Source organism: Dipteris shenzhenensis, chromosome 9, assembly GCF_047967505.1.
Source record: "Dipteris shenzhenensis isolate YYH24624 ecotype China chromosome 9, Dip_SZ_1.0, whole genome shotgun sequence".
Lineage (NCBI taxonomy): Eukaryota > Viridiplantae > Streptophyta > Polypodiopsida > Gleicheniales > Dipteridaceae > Dipteris > Dipteris shenzhenensis.
This window is the reverse complement of record NC_141604.1, coordinates 56,444,434-56,466,623: the sequence shown is the minus strand read 5'-3', so window position 1 is coordinate 56,466,623 and position 22,190 is coordinate 56,444,434. Positions and strand designations below refer to the sequence as shown.

General features: G+C 43.6%; 1 protein-coding gene across 4 annotated transcripts in view; it reads left to right on the top strand.

Annotated features, from left to right (window-relative positions):
- Window positions 1-7,752: 7,752 nt before the first annotated feature.
- LOC147898870 (arogenate dehydrogenase 2, chloroplastic-like) overlaps window positions 7,753-22,190 on the top strand; it is a 67,837-nt gene continuing 53,399 nt past the window's right edge. For 3 of the 4 annotated variants that reach the window (XR_015541524.1, XM_087379106.1, XM_087379108.1), the window contains exons 1-2: window positions 8,027-8,755; window positions 9,589-9,757. Coding sequence is in view for 3 of the 4 variants with exons in the window: in XM_087379106.1 (XP_087235232.1) it covers window positions 8,334-8,755; window positions 9,589-9,757 (591 nt within the window). In the remaining variant the exon portion in view is untranslated. Of the gene's footprint in view, window positions 8,005-8,026; window positions 8,756-9,588; window positions 9,758-22,190 lie in introns of those variants that run through there. The other variant, XM_087379107.1, reaches the window with a different exon arrangement.

Here is a 22,190-nt window from a genome sequence, read left to right as displayed (position 1 = left end):
AAGACCACCCACGTGGCAAGGATTTGGAGGCTTGGGGAAGCATTCTAGAGGTTCTGGAGAGGAGGGAGGCTCGGGAAGAGAAGAAGTAGGTTTGGAGAGAGAGGAAGTATTTGGAGATTGACACGTATCAAGGTGGAGAGGTGTGCACAAACTTTTGCCATGTGATAGAACTAGTGCAGTACGGTGGTTGATAGTGCAGCAGGATCGGACGCTGCGCCACATGTGGAGTTATGGCGAGATGATGCTGTGCCATGTGTGAGCTGGCAGAGAGGTGAGGTGGCACACGTACGCCAAAGCTAAAGTTAGAGAGATGAGGTGGTGAACGATAACGAAGTCAAAGAGCTGAGGTGGCATACGCCAGAGAAGTGAGGTGGCATGCGATAGAGGGATGAGGTGGTTGGAATGGACTCTTGGAGGGCAGACCAGCCCCCCACATATCATCTATCCCAGCCTCCATAGAGTCGTGTTGTAGGCAGCAGGACTGCAAATGCGCGCCGAGCCATGTGGTGGCAGGTAGCAATGTGTAATGAATCAGCAATGGCGGTGTGCAGAGAATTAGCAATGGCACGTGGTGATGCATGGAATGATTAACGACACATGGTGGCAAGCACCAAATCAGTGGGAATCAATGATGACATGTGGTAGCACGTGGCGGCACATGGGCTCGGTCAATAACATGGAGGTGATGGCTAGCACGGGTCGAGTTAGGACACAAGACCCAATAGAGAGAGAAAGAGAGAAGTAGATACACACACACACACAGAGGGAGAGGGGGGGAGAGAGAGAGAGAGAGAGAGAGAGAGAGAGAGAGAGAGAGAGAGGGGGCGGGGAGGGAGGGAGGGAGGGAGAGAGAGAGAGAGAGAGAGAGAGAGAGAGAGAGAGAGGGGGGGGGGAGGGGGAAGGGGCGGGGGGAGAGAGAGAGAGAGAGAGAGAGAGAGAGAAGGGGGGGGATAGGAACAAGGAGAGGGACACACACACACACACCGTGAGAGAATAGGGGGAGAGAGAGAGAGAGAGAGAGAGAGAGAGAGAGAGAGAGAGAGAGAGATAGAAAGAGAGAGAGAGAGAGAGCCAGATATATATATAAACATATATATATAAATAAATAAGTATATATATACATACATACGTACATTATAGAGAGAGAGGGAGAGAGAGAGAGAGAAGACAGATTGAGAGAGTAAGATGGGGGAGGAGAGCAAGAATATATAATTATTTATTTATATAAATAGGTAGGTGAGAGGAGGCCAAGTCATGGTAGGAAACGGGAGAGGAAGAAGGGTGGCATGGACACCAATCCAAAGACAAGGAGAAGTAGAACGAGGATGTGGTTCCAAGAGGAGCACATTTGCCTCTCAAAAGGAAGTCAGTTTCTTGCCTTTTGTCGTGAAGGAGACTGTAGCCCTTGGAAGCAACGACTCGATTGTGAATTTCTTATACATTGTCTTGGACTACTTAGACAACACCTTCTTGCAACTATGGAACTTGGAGTGCATCCCCAAGGTGAGCAATATTGCCTACGGAGTATGATACCCAATAGGGTTAACATAATCATTATATGAGTGAACCAAAAGAGGAGAAGATGGGTTGGACGCTAGGTTTGAAAGTTGGAAAGTCTAGGACGTGTCATTGTGCTCAAAAGAATATGGAAGCATGACCTGTCTTTACTTTTAATGTCCAGAAGGATTACTCAAGAGTCTGATACATTGTTCCGAGATATACAGGGTGAAACATTCTAGCCAACTAGACAATGCAGTTTCAAGGAGTTTGCTTTTAATGTCTAGAAGGAGTTCACTTTTAATGTCTAGAAGGATTACTTGAGAGTCTGATGTGTACACTGTTCCTCTCGGATGTGATATATACAGGAGTGAAGCATTCTGGCCAACTAGACAATGCAGTTTCAAGTGAGCACAGATTAGTAGGAGTATGGGTACCTAGATACCATAAAGGTTTGAAAGTAGACGGGAGCGAGTGAAAACATATATTGGCACTAGCCCTAAATGCCCACAAAGGGGATGTAGGCAAGTTTCTTGCATGATGGGAATTCCCTAAAGAGATGGCGATAGGTGGACAAGAACTATGGAAGAATCAAGAAAACAAGATAGATGGATTGGGGATGAGAGGGAATTATGGTGATCAGAAAGGTGTGTTTGATGAGCTATGGAGATGCAGATGGAAATGGCTTTGAAGAAGGCATTTGGCCAGCCTCTTGGGATTTCTAGAATTTTTCCCATGAACATTTGCAAGAACAATAATAAGGATACAAGAGAGGGATTTTTGTTATTGTTTAATTGGACAAGCATTGGCAATAGTGTTGACATGATGAGAGAACTCACCTGCAAACAATTTGAGCTCAATTGTAGAGCTGGTCATTGGTGATTCGTGGAGACAATGATCCAAGTACCCAACATCATCCATTAGAATCCATGTATAGCTTTTTTGTTGCATAGTGCTTATTGTTTTTCATTGTTGAAAAATGATTCATCACCCTTGAAATTGATAGTAGAATTTGGAAAATAAAGCTTAGGCGGCTGGGCATGACACATTGCAAATTAACACATGGAGAGAGAGAGAGAGAGAGAGAGAGAGATTTCATATCAGATATAACATACATACATACCGACAATCAACATATAATCAACTCTTCTCTAGATCTCTATCTCTATATTCCTTATTTGTGAGGTTGGACTCCAAACTACCCCTCCTTCTCTTATGAAGGTAAATTGTGAGGGTTGGAATAGAGGCAACATATCCTCATGGGAAACAATGATTGTAGCAATAGTCAGTTAATTTTGTCTTTTAGGACGCCTGCTTAATTAAATTGAAGGTGAGCCAAAAGCTGCCACAATCAATAGCTTGAGTTGACATGCCTCTAGTAGAACATTGAATCATAAGGGATGTAAGCAAAAATCTAGACCAAAGGAGGATGCTCACTAAGTCAAATTGAAGGTGAACTCAAAGTTGCCACAAATATGAAGACTCAAGTACACATGTTTCTAGCAAAGCATAGATCATGAGGGGATGAGATTCACAATGTACAAGAAGTTGGGCAGCCTTAAAACCACATGGATATGTCGTTGCAAAGGGAACCATGCAGTAGTTCTAGGTCATGTTCTTAGTTTTCTTCTATCTTACATCTACTCTATTCTTTAAGGAGAGGTTTCAACGTGGAGCAATTCTAGATTCAATGCGGAGCAATTCTAGAGGTTTAGAGGGCCTCCCCACGTCACGATTAAGGCTAGGGAGGCTGCTTGTTCAGCATTCTAGGAGAACTAGTAGGAGTCCTGTCCCCACGTGCCTGCTGTAGGAGGATAAATCTGCTTTTGCAATGAGTGTTACATCCCTGTAGACTTTGTTTCAGCAAATGGCATGGGGGATGGGCCAATCAGAGTCTTTGGGCATTGGACTGCTGAACCAGCATCCCTGCAAACACCCTTGCTAGGCTAGTAGTCCAATGCCAGAAAAACTTATCTCCAGCATTGCTAGCAACCATGGGGACATGGAATCTTGCTGCTAGTGGGGTTGGCATAGCCCTACTAGCCTGCGTGGGGAAGCCCTCTTAGGAAGAGCAATAGGGTGCTTTGCGGGAGGTTTGGGCATAGGCCGAGGTTCGGAGGAAGTGGGACGTGCATTGTCACACCACATGTTGCTCACAAAGATCTGAGACAGCAGAGCTGCAATCTACCAGCATGGCTGGAGCTGCAGTTGGCATGAAGACAGAGATTTAGCCACACGCAGCACGACACGTGGTTGGCATAACTACGGCCCCTGGCATGGGTAAATGCTACAATCTAGGCATGTTGACAACATTGCCACGTGATTGTTTGCTTTTGTAGCCTAGGATTGCTTGCTAGACACACATCCTCAATGCCTTCCCCAACAAGTCCCTTAAAATTGTGAATTTGTGATTCTCTATCACGATCTGCACTCCGTCCTCACCCCTCCTTCACAACCCTCTTCTCTGCCATTGCCATTTCCCACCTCCGTGCTCCCCACCATCTTTTGCATGCCACTGTTATTCCTCCACGATGAGGGAGCATCGCAAGCAGTTGCCAGGTTGGCTCATGATGGGGCAGAATCATAGTGAGCCGATGGGGTAGCGAGCGATGGAGCAGGGAGGCCCAGATGGCATCGAGGTTAAAAGACACTGTAGAGGCGGCTTTGGTCGAAGGAGGAGGAAAAGGGGCCATGGTGGGAGAGGAAGGAGGGGGATTCAAGGGGGCCAATGGCATGGAGGAGCCAAGGGGGAGTGAAAGATTGCAAGAGGTGGCAGAGCTGATGAGGATGATCCCAACTACAGTAATAGTGAAGGGCCGATCCCAACTACAGTAATAGTGAAGGCACGGGGGGAAGAAGGGAGCAGAGAGAGGAGAAGGGAGTGATGCTTCATGCTCATCAGATCCGGGAGCTATTCATGCCATAGCCAGAGCAAGCAAAGCTTCCAGTGAGTCGTTTTTTGTATTAGTAAGGGCCATGGTGGTAAGAGGAGGAGACAGCTCTCACATCCCTTTTTGCAATGGAGCTTTGGAGCTGTTTGTACTTGACAATTTAAGTAGGTTGGCTCCCATCAAGTAGGTTGCAAATTCTCCTCCCAAATTGAAGAGTTGACAAGTTGATATGAGCACCAAAACAATCAAGCTAGACGACTTGCTAAGCATGATCACCCTAGTGGAAAAGTGTGTGCGTGAATCCAAAAAATGGCTAGCAATTGAAAACTCGGATCGGATGCCATATAAGCACTGAATCTTGAAGTCAATCAGGCTTGAGACATTCGGGAGAAGATATCCGAGTTGAGGGTCTCTTGAAGGTACGTGATCACAAGAGGACTTATTGCAGGGTCAACACAAATCATGTTGTCTACCTTGCAATACATGGTGATGATGATAAAGCATAATAGACAAGCTTTGCTACAACAAGGTTCTGCACTAACAAAATCCATGAAACGAAGTCTTCTTGGAGACACTTAAGGGGGAATGAAGCACCTTACCCAAGGAGATGCGAAGATGCTAAAAGCACCCCCTATAGAGCTAGAACCTCTACAACAAACTCTAGCTAGAGAAGCTCACAGATGATTACAACCGACCATGCGAGGTGATTAGCAGTACAACTCCCATCATGGCACCCACAACCAATATGTGTGTGTGTGTGTTTTACTTTTTTGGAAAATGCTATTTGTAATATAATGTCAAATTGGATTTCCAAAGAAAAAAAAAGTGTATGTGCATGCATGTGTGTTTATGTGTGTGAGGGGAATAGTCACGAGAGAATTTGTTTGTGCATGAGAGAGAGAGTGAGTCAGGATGTGTCCATGTATGTGTGTGTAGGCGTACATAAAAAAGAGAAAAGGGGAGATCTCGTACGTTTGAGTGTCCATGTGTGTATGCCTGTGAGGAAGACACTTAAGGGAGAGAAAGCAGACGTGGGTGTGTGATGGAGAGAGAAATATTATATTGCCAAGAGAGAGAGAGAGAGAGAGAGAGAGAGAGAGAGAGAGAGAGAGAGAGAGAGAGAGAGAGAGAGAGAGAGAGATCACATGGCTACTCATCTAGCCTGAATCTTTGACAAACTAAGCATAGAGCCAAGCCAAGTGGTGCCTGTGGTGGAGGAGGTCTACTTCAAACTTGAAATTTTATTTCTTGAAATTAAAGGCATTTCAAGTTCCCACCTTGAGACCCAGTGGAGCGGGTCACTATCCTATTGTACACGGGTCATGCTACTCATTTTATAGATAATCGGAGAGAAAGTGTGCACCTCTCCCCTTACATCAAATATGGATTTTCTTTCTTTGTTTTACAACTTTCTTATTTTACAAATCTCTTACTTCTCACTTTCTTAATTTGTTAGATTTTACAATTTTGAATTTTTTTCAAAGGGAAGGAGCTTCCTCTACATGAATTGGATATGCAAAGTTCCCTTTTCACAACACCTTAAGACCTAATCCTATTAACTTGTGGTTTGTCCTATCCAATCATCTCCGTTTTATGCATGTTCTGGGTGATGAGCAAGAGGTAGGGAATCTAAAGAAGCAACCATGGTGAAGTCAAGGATAATAACACCAACATTATATCTTAAAGATCGTAGTAATCACTACTTGCATGTTATATCAAAGACAGGAGTCACAAGCTCATGTGAGCAATCTCTTAATCTTGAATTTGTTGGGCTTTAGTTTCCAAAAAGCACTTTATTCATCACGAATGATAAAAGCACTGCCCCTGATATTTCACAAGAAGGATCAAGTCATGTGGACTTGATATCGCGTCTCCTCTCTAATTTTTTCCTAGGATTATAGCTCTCAACCATGCATTTTAGCTCCCACATCAATTGTCAAGTTTATTGTTTATAATGCAATAGGTAACACACAAAAATTAAAAACATGTTATGGGGGAATTTGGTCATGCGTTACCAGTTTTTGGTTGGCACTATCATACTAAAAAAGTGAAGGGGGAATAATGTGCAAAAGGCCATCATGAAGGCAATTACATTTTGTTTTAGAATATGCACATAGAAGATGTCTATGGCATAAAGTTAGAGATGATGGAGCTATGTCTTTTGGGCCTATTGAAATATCTTACTAAGCATTTCAATAAAAGAAAGTTGCAAATCATTTCGACTTTTAGGTTCCATCTTAAAGATTGCCGAGTGGATAGTCACAGTTCACTATGATAGTCACAGTTCACTATGATACTTTATTGGCCTTGCAACTCCCTATTCAAAAATTCAAAACTTCTACTCACAAAATTTATTCACACACCAAATCATCTTTTTGTTTGGTGCATAAAATAGAGGCAAATGCATTATAACACCTTTAAAGAATTATAAGCCTTGATGGGATTAAGATCATTCTAAGGATACTTCCAAATCTTTGCATTTTCACAATTAATAGACTTGTATTGAAACTATTGGAAGTCACAAAAGTCAACTAATTCTTGGATCATACTACATTAGAAAATATTTTTGCGTGCTAGTTAAGGATTTTGTAGGCTCAACCATTTCTATGGATAATGTTAAATTTTAAGTACAACATGCAGAATTGTGCAATTGTTTAATCACTTAGCATGTGGATTGACATGTGTTTATATTAAAGTATCACACATACAAAAAATTCCACTCTTGCAATGGGATATAGATGTATGTATGAAAAGTAAAGAGATGGTCAAAATGTTAGATGAGTTGAAGATATTTTCGTAATAGCCTCGCCCTTTGGCAAAAGGTATTTGTCGTTTCTTGTCATTGGCCACCTTTCTAAAGGGAAGGCCTCCCTCATCCACCCTCTTACAATCTTGCCTCGAGCAGGTGGTATGCACTCAGCTCAATGACTTTGACTTTAGGTCTTACAAGTTAAGTCTATCTTGAGTCATGTTAACTCTGGAGCTCCACTAGATGTGCATACTTATAGTAGCTGATGTTCTAATGTGAGCGTTGGCAACTTGAATTGTTTGCATCTACAAAAATGGCCTCACCAAGTGAATAAATAGGTGCCCTTAGAAATATGCGTATATTCTTAGAGCACTCTAAATGGTATTCGGGTGTTTTTGGGCTACCACGTTTCAAGTGGAAGGCTAAGTAACGATGGCTGAGCTTGGCAAAGCGAAATTCATGTTTTTTGAAATTCTTTTGGTTTCCATTTTTGTTCCACTACTATCGGTCCAAGTTAGTCTCACTATTAGTCTAGTTCAATTTACTATTTAAGTCCTCTCTCTCTCTCTCTCTCTCAAGCTTCCCTACCTCCACGCACTCACTCCTTTATTGTCTCGAACTTGTTTGTCTCCAACTCGTTTGCTACTGCTTTCACCTCTAGTTCTTGGAAATTCCTCCACCAATTACCTTTTGGTAGGCCTTATGAATGGCAAAAATCATTCAACTTGTTTCTACTTCCATGACATTCACCATAACATGAGTTCCGAGGACAGGCTCCGTGAGACATGTTCCCCTGAGTTAGCCGTCTGCCTTTGTGACGTGGCTCGTACGGAAGCCATGGATCATCGTTATCTGGCAACGTGAAACGTAAGGCTCTTTTTGATTTTGTAGCTAGACATTGAAATATACGCGTCGGTGAAATTAACCTTAGCCCGTACAAAGCATCGACACATTCACAATGCATTGCATCAACTTTCCACTGCAAGCAGAATTCTGACGAAGAATTTATCAAACTACCAGTTGTATCTTTGCGCATTCTCTGTTTTTTGCGCCAAAACCCATTTGAATCAAACTACCAGTTGTATCTTTGCACATTCTCCGTTTTTTCTGCGCTAAAATCAAAGACTTTGCATAGTACACCTTATTATCAACAGCAGCTCCACTCGTTGCATGCGGGCTTTCGGAGTATTCTCACGATGACGCAGGCCTCTAGCTTGGCACTGTGTTGTGGTCCATCCACGCATAGTAGTTCACAAGAGCAATTCTTACCCACGGCAAGTTGCAGTTTTGCGGCCCTCCCTCTCCCTCACAGATTTGCTCGTCGTTCCAGGGTTGCTCCTGCAGTAGAGCGATTTGAAATGTACTCGAGCACTTTGACCTCTTATGCTGGACGACGTGTAAAGATAGAAGCTATCGATGCAGCTCAGGCTTTTGATTATGAGGCAAAGAAAAGACAGGAGATCGAAGAAGCTGCAAAATTGAAAATTGGAATTGTTGGCTTTGGAAATTTTGGTCAGTTCTTGGCGCAGAAGATTGTGCAGCAAGGTCACACCGTCCTCGCGCATTCTCGGTCTGATTACTCCGGAATAGCCTTCCGGATAGGTGTCTCATTTTTCAGGTTCGTTGCTGAACAGCTGCGACGATATTGAAATGCCCGTAGTAGTTCATGCCTAACGTGACGTGCCTTAAAATTGGAGCTAAGTTACGATAAAAATTTATCACTTCATCCTAATCAAGATGCTTCCAGGAACTAACCGATGAATGTCTGTAGGTTAAGATTCAAAGTGACTGTAAGATTTTCAGAGTAGTCTAAGGCAAAGGGTTTATCCAGCGTTTTTTATGCGGCCAAACTGTGGTAGGGGAAAGGTCAGAGTGGTTTTGGACCATATTAAAACTATTGGCAAGTTTAATCCTATCTTGCTATTTAATCATACATGGCAAGAGCCTTTGTGTCTTGGTTCACTCATCCAAATCACTTAGTTCACAGTTTGTACTTTTCATTTCTAGATAAAATTTCATTTCACTACAGTATGACCTTTCACCTAGCAACGATACTGTTCTACCACTTCGTTAGCATACGAGCGAATGCAAACCAATTCATGCTTGTATGCCACATGATTTAGGTTAATACAACTTTCAAAACATTCTATGTCTGTCATAACCTTTTTTTCCAAACATAGAATAATGCTGTTTGAAGATTTGAGTTCTGTTGGAAAAAGTCACTGATTTCATGCCTGGTTTATGAAAGTTTGTCATGGAAAGAAGGATTCTCATGTGCAGTTATTTAACCTTCCCCTAATCGCATTGACCGTCCCATTTAATGAGGCATTTTCACAACAAGAAAAGACCAATTTGTGAAGGCTTGTTGTGATGGTTATGAGAAGTAACAGTTACTGATGCCCATGAAACTGTTCATCTCATATGCTGCTGCGCATGACCATCTTAATGCAGGGATCCGGATGATTTTTGTGAAGAGCATCCTGAGGTGATTTTGTTATGTACATCCATATTGTCAACAGAATCTGTCCTTCATTCTTTACCTCTACAGCGTCTCAGAAGGAACACTTTATTTGTTGATGTCCTTTCAGTCAAGGAGTTTCCAAGGAACTTGTTTTTGCGGGTATGGTACAAATGCCATGGTATCAGAGATTATATTATAAGTCCATTCAAAGTGTGTGTGTAGGTTTTGAATGATGGTCTACCGTGTTATTTGAACGTTCGATAGCTCTCTGTGTGCCATTTATTTTTTCCCAAATTACATGGAGTGTATCCTTTTGTCTCAAGTAATTCTCTCTTGGAAGTGGTGTAGTGCTAGTAGGTGCTTTCCATAAGGGTAATTAATCAGTGATATCCCTGACCTCTTCATTTGAATTTGACACACTCTCTCAGGAGATAGGGCCAATAGTCCAGGCTTTTACGGATAATTATCATATGTAGAGTGGTAAAAGTTTCCGAGTAAAGCAAGCATTCTTTGCTTAAGCCCGTGCATGGTCTTTCAAGACATCATGTCATACATCATGATTGCTGACTTATGATGTAGACGAGGATATCTACAGCTCTAGAGACTATATTGTTGCTACAGGGCCACTTATTTGTGACCTCATTTGGAGCCTGTCAGGAGGACGTGAATTTATGAGACTTTTGATTTGCGACTTCCGTAATTTACGCGTGACTGCCTTGAGCCTCTGGGACGCGAGAGTCTGGCCATGTGCGCGAGACTGGGGGAATTAAAATTCTTAGTGGGCCCTTGGAAATTGTGAATGTGCGCCCTGTTACTAGGCAATTAATTCCTAGGACCAAAGTGTGCAACAGGGGGCCAAAAGAGTGGTGCAATTAAAAATTGCTATTTTAGGCATGGGACTCTAAAATCAGCACAAGACACCTATTTGCCATGCAGGAGGCCAAAAAGCAAGCAGAAAAGTCGAAATTTGCTTTGAGAGCTGTTTTTTGGACCACAGAAGAACAGGGAGAGGCAAGTCACAGGTTGGGAAAGTGCTCTAGGGCTATTCTTTCACATCGCCTGGCTGATTTTCGACTACCAGGGCAGTATGTGCGCTGTTGGTGGGCTGTTAGGGCTGCCAGAAGTTCAAAAACGAAATTCTTTTTTGTGCCAAGAGCCTCCAGATCAGTTCGTTTTTGTTGCTTCCAGGCTGCACAGAGGCTGCTGTAGGTGCTGTGGGCTGTTTTGGAGCTGAGCAAGAGCTTCTACAGGGATTTCGACCTGTTTTTGGTTGCTTTTGGGCTGTTACAGCTGGTTTTGGAGTTTTCCAGGCTTGGGCGACCTATTTTGAGTTGCTTGGGGTCTGTGCTTGGGCAGAATCAACTATTCTTTGTAGGATCTAGGTTTTTCCAGCCCAGGTGACCTGATTTTTGTGGATTTGGGGTAGAGGAAGGCTAGCTTTTGCCGTTCCCAGACTAGTTGCTGGTTGGTTATTGCGTTTGAGATTCATTTCTCGCCAAGAAGGGTTGATTTTTGCTGTTGGGCAGTGGCTAGGGGGGCTACACATAAAGGCGACTTGTTTGGAAGCGCTTGGTGGATTGATTGCACCAGAGTTTGGATGTCTGGGGCTTTTCAGCAGTTGTTCAGCCGCGTCTGGCTGGTTGGGCACTGGGTTGTGCAGGTGTAGGAAGCGCAAAGTCAGTTGATGCCTTTGGGGTTCTGTTGCACACTTGGTTAGCAGGGAGATTGCAGGATTGCCTAGTAATTGGATGCTTATTCGCCATTTAAGGTTGGGCAGGGATTGCAGGGTGTGCAGGATATTGGAAGTCCGTGGGCAGTGGTTTGCCTATGGTGCAGCTTTCAGGAGACCTTGTAATCAGCCACTTGGCTTTATATGAATATTAAAAAAATACCGCAAGAGGCGCTAGTATTTGGGGCCAATCGGTGTCATTGTTTCTGAGGAGGAGTGCTCTAGCTCCCTGTGATTAAGTTTGTGGTGATTAATTATTTGGCTATTTTATTGTGTATATTATAGTTAAAGTGGATCTCACCATAGTTGGAACCGTACGCGTACGATCGTCCGTACCGTACAGATTTTGTACGTCATTTTCGTACGCGTACGGAATACAATTCCGTACGCGTTTTTTTTGGGGGCAAAAAAATATGATTAAAGCCGCCCGTACGGCTATTCAGCTGCAATTCGCAGCAGCATGTGCAGTTTTCCAAGCTCCACGCAGGCCGTACGCTACAAAATCCGTACAGCCAGCCAACCAGTTGTACCAACTTCCAAGATCCTGCCGTACAGCCAGCCCTCTAGGCACCCAACTGTGGAAAGTTGAAACTTGACACAGCTTTCCACTGTCCACCTCGAGCTCTCGAGTCTCAGCTACCTAGCCTTCAGCAAGAGGAGATTCTTTGAGCTCTTGTGACCTTAGCCTTCAGGATTCGATTGAAGGAGGACCGAGGTGACTCCCTCTTATCTCTTCCATGTTATTTGTTGAATCTTGGGTCTTGAAGTTTCTTCTCATTCTGAAATTCAGATTCTCATCTCTCTCTCTCTCTCTCTCTCTCTCTCTCTCTCGCAAATGGGAAGAAAGAAAGGAGAAGAATGGGAATTTGTGGAGACACTGAAGCCTTTGGGAAAGGGGCAGTTCACTTGTAAATGCAAGTACTACCCTCACAAATGGGATGGAGGACCTACCCGCATAAGAGCACACTTTCTTGGGCTGACAGGTCTTGGGGTTGACCCTTGCACCTCCCCCCCTGAAAATGTGAAAGACACTTTCAGAAGGTTGCAAGCAAAGGCAAGTAAAAATAAATTTGTAGAAGAGCTTGATGCAGATGTGGCTGATTTGGGAGATGCTTGGGAGAGTGGTGCTGCAAGTGCGAGTGCATTTGCACATGAACCAAAACTGAAGAAACAAAAGGTGTCAAAGGGGGCATGGGAGTCCCAGGCACGGAAGGATGCCTACATTGCTCTTCGGCGCTTTTTCTTTGCAGAGGACATTCCTCATTGGAAGGTGAGGAGTCCATATTTTTTGGAAATGGTGTGTGCAATTGGCCAAGTTGGGCCTAGCTTTAATCCTTCCGCAGTTCGGAGCTGAAAAATGAGGTGGTATGCATAGATCAAGAGTTGCTGCAGTTTCGGGAGAACTGGAAAAAGTATGGATGTAGCATAGTGTGTGATTGTTGGTCTGACACTTGGCGTAGGCCTATCATTAATATTATGGTCTCATGCATTTTTGGATTTGTCTTCTTGAAGTCTGTGGATCTAGTACTAGTGGGCAGTATAAATCAGGGGAATACATTTTTGGGATATTAAAAGATGCCATTCTTGATGTTGGGCCAGATAATGTGGTGCAGGTATGCATGGATAATGCATCTAACTGCGTGCGAGTAGGAGATTTGGTAGAGGAGTGGCCTCATGTTTTCTATACTAGATGCACATGCCATTGCCTTGACCTCTTGTTTGAGGACATTGGGCAGCTTGCTTGGGTGAAGCCAGTGTTAACACATGCCAACATGATTGTCACGTTTGTTACTCGGAAGCACATTGTGTTAGCATTATATGGAACTTTCAGCAAGAAGGAATTAGTGAAACCTACACAGACTCGGTTTGCTTACATGTTAATCGTGTTAGCAAACTTGTTGGATGAGAGAGTCTACAATGGATTGCGTCGTATGGTTGTTAGTGATGAGTACTGCAGGAAGAAAGTATCACACACTGTGAAAGCACAACAGGTGTCTTCCATTGTATTGGGTGCCTCGTTCTGGCAAGAAGTAAGAGTCATAGTGAAGATATGTGCACCTATTCTGAAGATCCTTCGTTTGGTTGATAGGGAAGGGGCTACCATGGGACTTGTATATGAGCTCACTGATCGAATGGTGGAGAAGATACAGACTATAGATGGCATAGACTCCTCCAAGTTGGCTGATGTCAGAGCCTTGTGTGCACTCTCCTTTACATGCAGCAGCTTTTGTTCTCCATCCTATTTGGAGAGAGAGAAATCCAGATGGTGATAAGGAGGTGCATGATGGGTGGATGGATGTCATTGAGTGGTACACGAAGTATGATGTTGAGAGGTAGGGCATCTTATTTGATGAGTTTGATGTTTACAAGTCCATGCCAGGCACATTTGCTCGGGCAATTGCGAAGGATGATAAGAGGATGCACAAGGGGTGAAGTGGTGGGAGACATGTGGGGCTCACTCTCCAAATTTGCAGCAGTTGGCTATTCGAGTGGTCTTGCAGGGGAGATGTGCTTCTCCTTGTGAGAGGAGCTGGAGCACATTCTCTCGTATACATACCAAAAGAAGGAATAGGCTTCTTCCAAAGAATACATAACAATAGGTATACATCCATACTAATTTGCGACTGATCTCCAAAATCAAGGAGAGGGGATTTGAGAAGATAGAAGTGACCTTGGAAATGATCAACAAGGAGAAGGATGATGAAAGGCTGCTTGCTTTGCAACAGACTACAGAGGGAGAAGAGGAGATTCCAGCCGGACCAGCCCCTCTTGTTACAGGAAGGATGAATGTTGCTGCAGCTTCAAGCAGCTCCAGTATTTTGGAGTCCCATGGCGAGGCACATGTGGTTGACAGTGATGAGGAGGAGGAGGAGGAGGAGGGGAATGATGCTAATGATGATAAGGATGAGGCATAGGATGGGGATGTACCTTGAGGCTTGAGCCCCATCAGTTGTGATGCATTTCAGTTTTGTTTCTTGGCTGTAGTCTGTGGCAGCTTGTAGGGCCCAAGATGGCAGCCTTTTCAGTTTGTGATATGATGTTTTCCAGCTTGCCTTTGATACAATACCTGTAGCCTACAGGGCCCAGGATTCTTTCACTTTTCCAGTATCTACTACCTGCTACCTTTGATGATTGATCATGATGTTTTGGTGTCTATCACTATGTATCAGATGACAGAATCCAGTTCCTGGACTCTTCATGACTTTAAAATCAATAAAAGTTTGAAGTTGAAAGTTTTGTAGTTCTCTCTCAAGTAAATGTGTACAATCTATATTTTTCTGATTTTTTGGGGGTAAAATTAGGGTCACGTATGATTCAGCCCCAGGGGCTGAACCATACTCCAATCATACTTCCGTACCCGTATGACGTATGCGTATGGTCACGTATGGAAAAAACTAAGGATCTCATCACCCTTTAATCCAAGAAGGCTGGTTTCAGTGGTTCCATTGCCGGGATCCACCTGACTTCTTTAAGAGGTAAGCCTGAGGTTGGCTTGGTGCAAGTCCACCAGACTAGGCGAAGGAAATTCAGTAAATATGTCTCATGGGGAAAGATCTCAGACTCTTACAGAAGAGGAATAGGAAGAGCGGATGTCTCAAACCCCTATTGATGTTCAAGGTGCAAGAGAGGAGTACCAGCATGTTGCTGAGTATCAGGTTGACAATACTGATGAGGAGGATGTGGATTTATTCAAGGCGCAGTTGTAGAGTTTCATGAGTGCATTCACACAGTTTGCACTTGACCCTCGCTTCCTAAAGATGATGAATTCTGATGCACAACCAAAGAAAAGGAAGCCTGATGACGCGGATAGGGAGTTTGAAGCTAACAAGAGACCGCATGTCAGCTTTCAGGATCAGCCCTCACAAAACCCTTATGGTCTGCAGCAATCTACTGCTATTCCAGGCCCAAATCAAGTCAATAATTTTCAGTCAATGGTTTCCGAACAACAAGGAGTTATGGCACCCCTGGTGCAACAACGTTATTTTGGGGGAGGAGAACAATTTTCCAGACGATGGTTAGACCTCACGCATAATTTGCTGGTATGCCTGCAAGTCAGATGGTGGGGTATGCCTAATCCAGTAGCATGCAATATGGTTATGGCAAACATGCAAAATTCAGGAGCTGGTTTGAATAATTCAGCTTTGCCTCATAGTGTTGGTGTAGGAGATAGTGTGAGTGCTGTTGTGCCCTTTGCTTAGACACCTGCATATGATAATATGACACCGAAAGGAAAAGTGAAAGATTACAAGGAAGTTGGAGCTGCGGTTAAATTTGAGACGTTCAGTGGTACACAGGACAAGCTCAAGGCTGACCTTTCTCCAACAATTTGATGCAGTGTATACTAGAGGAAACTTTTTTGAAGCATCTAAGATACGTCAGGCTGCAAGTTTTCTGAAGGGTAATGCTCTCCAGTGGTGGACCACCATGCTTATGCAGTGTTTAGCACCTACTAGGGTACGCTTCAAACAAGTGTTCTTAGCTGCGTGGCTTACTACGACTTTTGAGGTTGATATTATGACTGCCTGGCATGCATTGAATTCAAACAAGTATCGAGATCTCGAGGAGTATAATAATAAAATTTGGGCGGCTTTGTTGCCTGTAAGCTTCTATTGGCAGTCCCTTTCTTTGAGCAGGTGGAGAAGTATTGTTGTGAATTACCAAAGGAGCTCAGCGACTACTGTACAAAAACAAAAGTTTCTAACATGTCTCAAGTAATTGAGAATGCTAGCACAACATACACACTGATGCAGAGAAAGACTTCTGGATTCAAGGGAGGTCAGAAGCATGAGGTCAAGAAGGACAACGCAGAAAAGAAGTTCGGGTCTTGTCCTTTCAGAATTGAGAAGAAGGCCGACTGCCAGAAAGCTGCGTTTGTTGCAAGGCAGCGCCAAAAGAATAAGAAAGCGGCTGCCTATTTATCTCTTGAAGAGTTGAAGCTTTTGTATGAGGAAAATAAGTGCTTTAAATGCAAGGAACCGGGACACATATCCAGGGATTGCCCACAGTGGAAAGAGGAGAAGTCTGATGCAGATAAGGTGATCAGAAGGGAAAGAAATCGAAGACCATGGCTGGTTGATGTCAGATGTAATCATTAAACAGCCCTAGGGAGTTATGCAGGGCTTGGCTTAAGATTTGGGATCAAACAGCCCTCATCTTCTTTGATCCTAGCGCCAAGGCCAATTTTATTTTTCCAGATATGGCATCCAGATTAGGGATCCATGCAGATGAGATGGGGCCGAGTTGTGAAGCTGGCATGGCAAATCCAGAGTCTAGCACTCCTGTCACTCCTATTATAGGGAAGCTTCGCTTGCATATTCAGTCTTTGGTGGACAACGAAGACTTCTATATCATGCCTCTCTCCGATTGTGATGTTTTCGTGGGAATTCCATGTTTGGATGTAGTGATAGAAGCCAAAAAGAGAAAAAATTATAGTTTGTCATAAAGGGAGGACCCATGTAATTGATGCAAAATTGAAAGGGGAATCTGTCCCAGTTGTAATGGCTTCTGTCATAAATTCTGTAAAAAAAAGTCATATTTTGCGTACATGGTTTTTGCTAGGGAGATTCCTTTAGTAAATGAAGAGCATACTATTTCTCGTATGGAGAGAGAAAGGGCTGTTTTCTAAATCAGTTTTCAGATTGCTTTTCAAATGTATTGCCTAGTGAGCTTCCGCCAGAAAGGCTAGAGGATCACGGAATTAATATTATAGTTGGCAATAGTCCACCTAATAAACCATCTTACAGGGTTAGTGCAGCATAGTAGGAGGAGATCATGAGTCAAGTTAATGCACTCTTGGAGAAAGGGATGATTCAGCCGAGCTCATGACCTTACTGTTCTTCGGTCTTGTTGGTGCATAAGAAAGATGGTTCTTGGCGTATGTGCATTGACTATCGCGACTTGAACAAGATTACCATTAAAAATCGCTTCCTGATACCTAGGATAGATGATAATGGATAGGTTGAAGGGGAGAGCTGTGTTCAGCCGCATTGATTTAAAGAGTGGGTATCACCAGGTTCGCATACACTCAGAAGATGTGCATAAGACAGCATTCATGACTTCTTTTGGGTTGTATGAGTTTTAAGTCATTTCTTTTGGACTCACTAAGGCTCCTGCAACATTCAATCGCATGATGGACATGTATGAAGCATATGGAATAATTATTTCATACCGTATGGTTCAGCCAACCATAAGAGTACGGAACCAACTATTATGTTTGCAGAGCTCAGAAAGCAAATGCTTTTTATAAACCCCAAGAAGAGTGAGTTTTTCATGGCTGAAATTCATTTTTTGGGGCATATTGTTTCCAAAGACGGGGTATGGATGGATCCGCCTAAGGTGGAAGCCATAAGGAGTTGGTCACAACCGAAGAACTTCCATGAAGTTCACAGTTTTTTGGGCTTGTGTTCATACTATTGCCGCTTTATCCGTCATTTGGCAGATATTGCAGCTCCTATGCATGCTCTGTCTAACAGAATGACTCTTTTGAGGAGTTGAAACAGAAATTCATAACAGAGCCAGTGCTGATTTTGCCTGATTTGCAGAAATCTTCTTATGTGCATGCGGATGCCTGTGGTAAGAATGGTATTGGAGCTGTTCTAACACGAAGGAGATGTTAGCTGTACTTCATGCCTTTGTCCACTTGGAAACATTACCTTTTGGGAGCTGATTTTACGGTCCAGACGGATCATGAGTCCTTGCGTCACTTTTTAATGCAATTCAAGCTGTCTGAGAAGCACATGAGGTGGGCAAACTTCTTTTCTATGTTTCATTTTCAGATTGTACATGTTGAAGGCAAGAAGAATGTGGTTGCAAATGCCTTGTCTCGAAAGCCGTAAGTTTCAGCTGTGACAATTGCCTATTATAATGAGCTTGAGGTTATGAAGGATCAGTATGCAGATGATGAGCAATTTGCTGGAGTATATGATCAGCTTAGCAATGGGTAGAGACATGAGCATTATATGCTTAAGGATGGTTATATGATGATGCATGGCAGGTTGTGTGTCACCCAGTAGTTGACGCAAAAGGTCATGAGTGAATGTGATGATCCACTGCATGCAATGAGTGAATGTGATGATCCACTGCATGCAAGACATCGGGGTATTGATGCTACAGTTAAGGCGGTGGAGCATTTCTTTTATTGGCCTACGCTGCATCGTGATGTTGAAGAATATGTTCGCACATGCATGACCTGACAGAATGTGAGTATGATCGTTGGAAGACTCCAGGATTGTTACATCCTTTGCCCATCCCAAATAGACCGTGGGAAAGCATAGCCATGGACTTCATTTTTGATTTGCCCAGGACCCCTACAGGTAATGATGGAATATGGACGATCAGACAAATATCGTCGTGAAGTGGTTATTAATGAAGGTGATTATGTCTTGCTGCGTTTTCAAAAGGCAAGGCTAAAAACTACACGGGGTCCTACTCGGCTTTTCCCCAAGTTGAGTATGAGGTATTATGGGACTTTTAAGGCAACTGAGAAGATCAATGATGTAACATTCGGGTTGCAGTTGCCTAACCATTGGAGGATTCACAGTGCCTTCCATGTGAGTCTTCTTAAGCCTTTGCAGGGTGATGTGCCTGAGGATATGCCTTGGGAGATGCAGCCAGAGGTGGAAGAGTTGGATGAAATTCTGGTGCTTGAGCAGATTCTAGCACACAAGGAAAGGAAGGTAAAAGGTAAAGTTACCTGGCACTACTTGGTGAAAATTTTGAATTATTCATCATTGCATGCAAAGTAGTTGGAGGAGGAGAAACTGGTAGCTACTCCTCAGGTGTTGCAGCTTTACCTTGAGGCTTTTTCAGTTGGCGCCAACTCTAGTTGGCACTTGCACTTCTTCAGATTCAGCAGAGCGATAGGTGTCTGGAAGTGCCTCCATCATTTGGTCTTTTTCAATGTTCAATGCATTCTGCATGTTGTAGATCCGTTTGTAAAGACCCTCCTTTTCGGTTCTCTGATCGTCAAGCTTCTTTTGCATCATTGCTGGCTCCTTGTCCGTGATGTCCCCATCACTTCTAACTTCTTCAAGCCTATCTCGGAGCTCCTTGATGCACTTCTCTGCTTCTTCTCTTCTATGCCTTTCCATGTCGACCATTTTTGCAACGGCCCCAGCTTGCTCTTGTGCTTGAAAAGCCCTCGCTTCTGCGTCCTAATCTAGAGGTCGCTTGGTGTTATAGTATGTCTCAGCTGAGGTACTTGTTGTCGACATTATTTCTGCCGCGGGGCCTCTATGATTGGTGTACTAGTCACGTGGTTATGATGCATCTGATGTGTGATGTTATATGTATTTGTTATCCATGGCTCTACAAATCTGTATATATTGTTGGTTGGTCTGTTGGTTGGCTACCCTTTCAGACTTGGTTGATCTGTTGGCGGCATGGTTGGTTGTCCTTCCATATTTGGTTGGTCTGTTGGTTGGTTACCCTTTCGGACTTGGTTGATCTTTGGCGGCATGGTTGGCTGTCCTTTGGTTGGTCTGCTACATAGTGCCTGGAAATGGCGTTTATGGGGACCTGAAACGGTTCGCTGTTTTCGCGCCGTTTTCGAAACCAGAAACAACGTTTCGGACAAGTAATTTTTAATTTTTGGGTGTTGTGCTTTTACAGTGCCACTGGAATTTATGCAAGGAAACGCATATATAGAGCAGCAATGTAAGAGCTTGTAGACACCAATGCTCAGCAATAGAAGCAAAAGTACTTGCACACACACACCCGCCTTAACCACCGAGTAAGAAGTTAGAACCCCATCGGCGGGTAGGGCATCCGAGCATATGCTGTTATTGCTGCCGACATCTCTAGCCTCTCCTCTTGCTCTCCTCTCATCCTACAACCCCCCTCTTAGCCCGCTGCCCCTCCTCTTTGCTCTCCTCTCTAGCATATCCTCCTTGCTCTCCTCAGCCGTTGCCCTCTTCTCCTTGCTCTCCTCAGCTCTTGTCCTCTCCTCTCCTCCTTGTTGTCCTCTCAGGCCTTGTTGTATGACATATGTATTAATAATAATTACATGTAACATATATTTTATTAACCTTAAAAATCGAAACTCTGTTTCCACCATTTCTTCTGGTGCGCGAAACTCCGAAACACCGTTTCCGTTCTCCCGTTTCCGAAACTCCTGGGAACTATGGTGTGTTAGTTGGCTACCCTTTCAGACTTGGTTGATCTGTTGGCGGCATTGTTGCTTGTCCTTTGAGATTTGGTTTTTATCTTTGCTATATTCTTTTCTTTTGTTGTTGTTTTTGTTTGTAGGCAATCGTGGACGTTTGCCTTCTTTCAAGAGGGGGGTATGTCACGAGGACATGAATTTATGGGACTTTTGATTTGCAACTCCCGTAATTTACGCGTGACTGCCTTGAGCCTCTTGGGTGCGAGAGTCTGGCCACGCGTGCGAGACTTGGGGAATTAAAATTCCTAGTGGGCCCTTGGAAATTGTGAATGTGCGCCCAGTTACTAAGCAATTAATTCCTAGGACCAAAGTATGCGACATGGGGCCAAAAGAGTGGTGCAATTCAAAATTGCTATTTTTGTTAGAATTATTATTATATTCTAGGCAGTGGCCAATGTAATGTAATAAGTGTGTTAGGGGCACTTTTCCCTCTCAGGGGTTTTTCTCCCTAACCATGGTCTAATCTCTAACTACGGGCAGTGATTAGATAGGATTTTGTCACTTGGACAAAACCCTTATCTCTTTTTTTGTACTTCACTTCAGTCACTTCAGTTTAGTACACTTTGGGAGTGAACTACGTTCAGCTCACTCTCCATCTTGCTCACTCTTGCTCTCTTGCATTTTCTCACATTTGGTATCAGAGCACTTCCTTTCCGGACCTACTCCCAGATCCATGCTTCTTACCTCCAGCTTTTGCACTTCGACTGCTTGCTCCAAGCTTTCGTCTGTACAGCTCTAGCTCGCGACTTGCATTCCGCACAGTCCGTACAACTGTACGGATTTCGTACTAGCGCCTTCTCTTGTCCGTACACATGCGTAGAATTTCGTGTGTACAGTATGTACGGATTTTCGTACCTGCATGTCAGTTCCGTACGACTGTACGGCTCGCATTCCGTACAGCTACGCCATCAAGTCCGTATAGTTCGTCCGTACAATGTACGGATTCCGTGCAAGCAGATTTTTTGTAGGCTGAAGGTGTCTGGTGTCCGACATTTGTTAGTAGGGTTCATTTGCAGGCTCAGTAGTGCATTCAGCCATTGTTTGGCTTAGCTTTTGGGAGCACATTTGAAGCTTTAGCATACATTGCAATAGATCTGCAAGTTTTGGAGAATTTTAGGGGCTTTTGCAATTGCACTACAATCTGGTAGTGAAATTTGGGGCTTTTGCAGGTAGAGTGCAATTTGTGCAACGTTTGGGGCTTTCAGAGCATTTGTCCTCTTTCGTATGCAATTTCCTGCAAGAAATTGGGGCTTTTGCATTTAAGTTGCAATTTTGCAGGTCAAAGAGCATTTTGGAAGTTTGCAAGCAGTTCTGGACTCAGTACGAGTCAATTTGCAGACTTTTGCCACTTTTTGCAGATTCTATTTGCAGATTTTTGGGCATTAAGCAGAGCATTTTGGTGCATTTTGAGCCTTTGATAGGGTGTGACAGTATTTGTCACTGTGGGTAGATTTTCTTTGCAGATTTTACTTGTGCATCTGGCATCCAAGAAAGGGATTTTACTTGGTCACTTTGCTGTGTTTTTTGAGTTTATCTGGCAAAAATGGCTTAGAACAACCCCAATGAGGTGTTCGGAGTTCTCACACAGGAGGATAAGTTGGATGGTACCAATTACTCCTTGTGGAGTTTCATGGTACGCAATATCTTGGTTGGCAAACATCTTTGGGATTATGTCAATGGAGATGAAGCAAGACCAGATA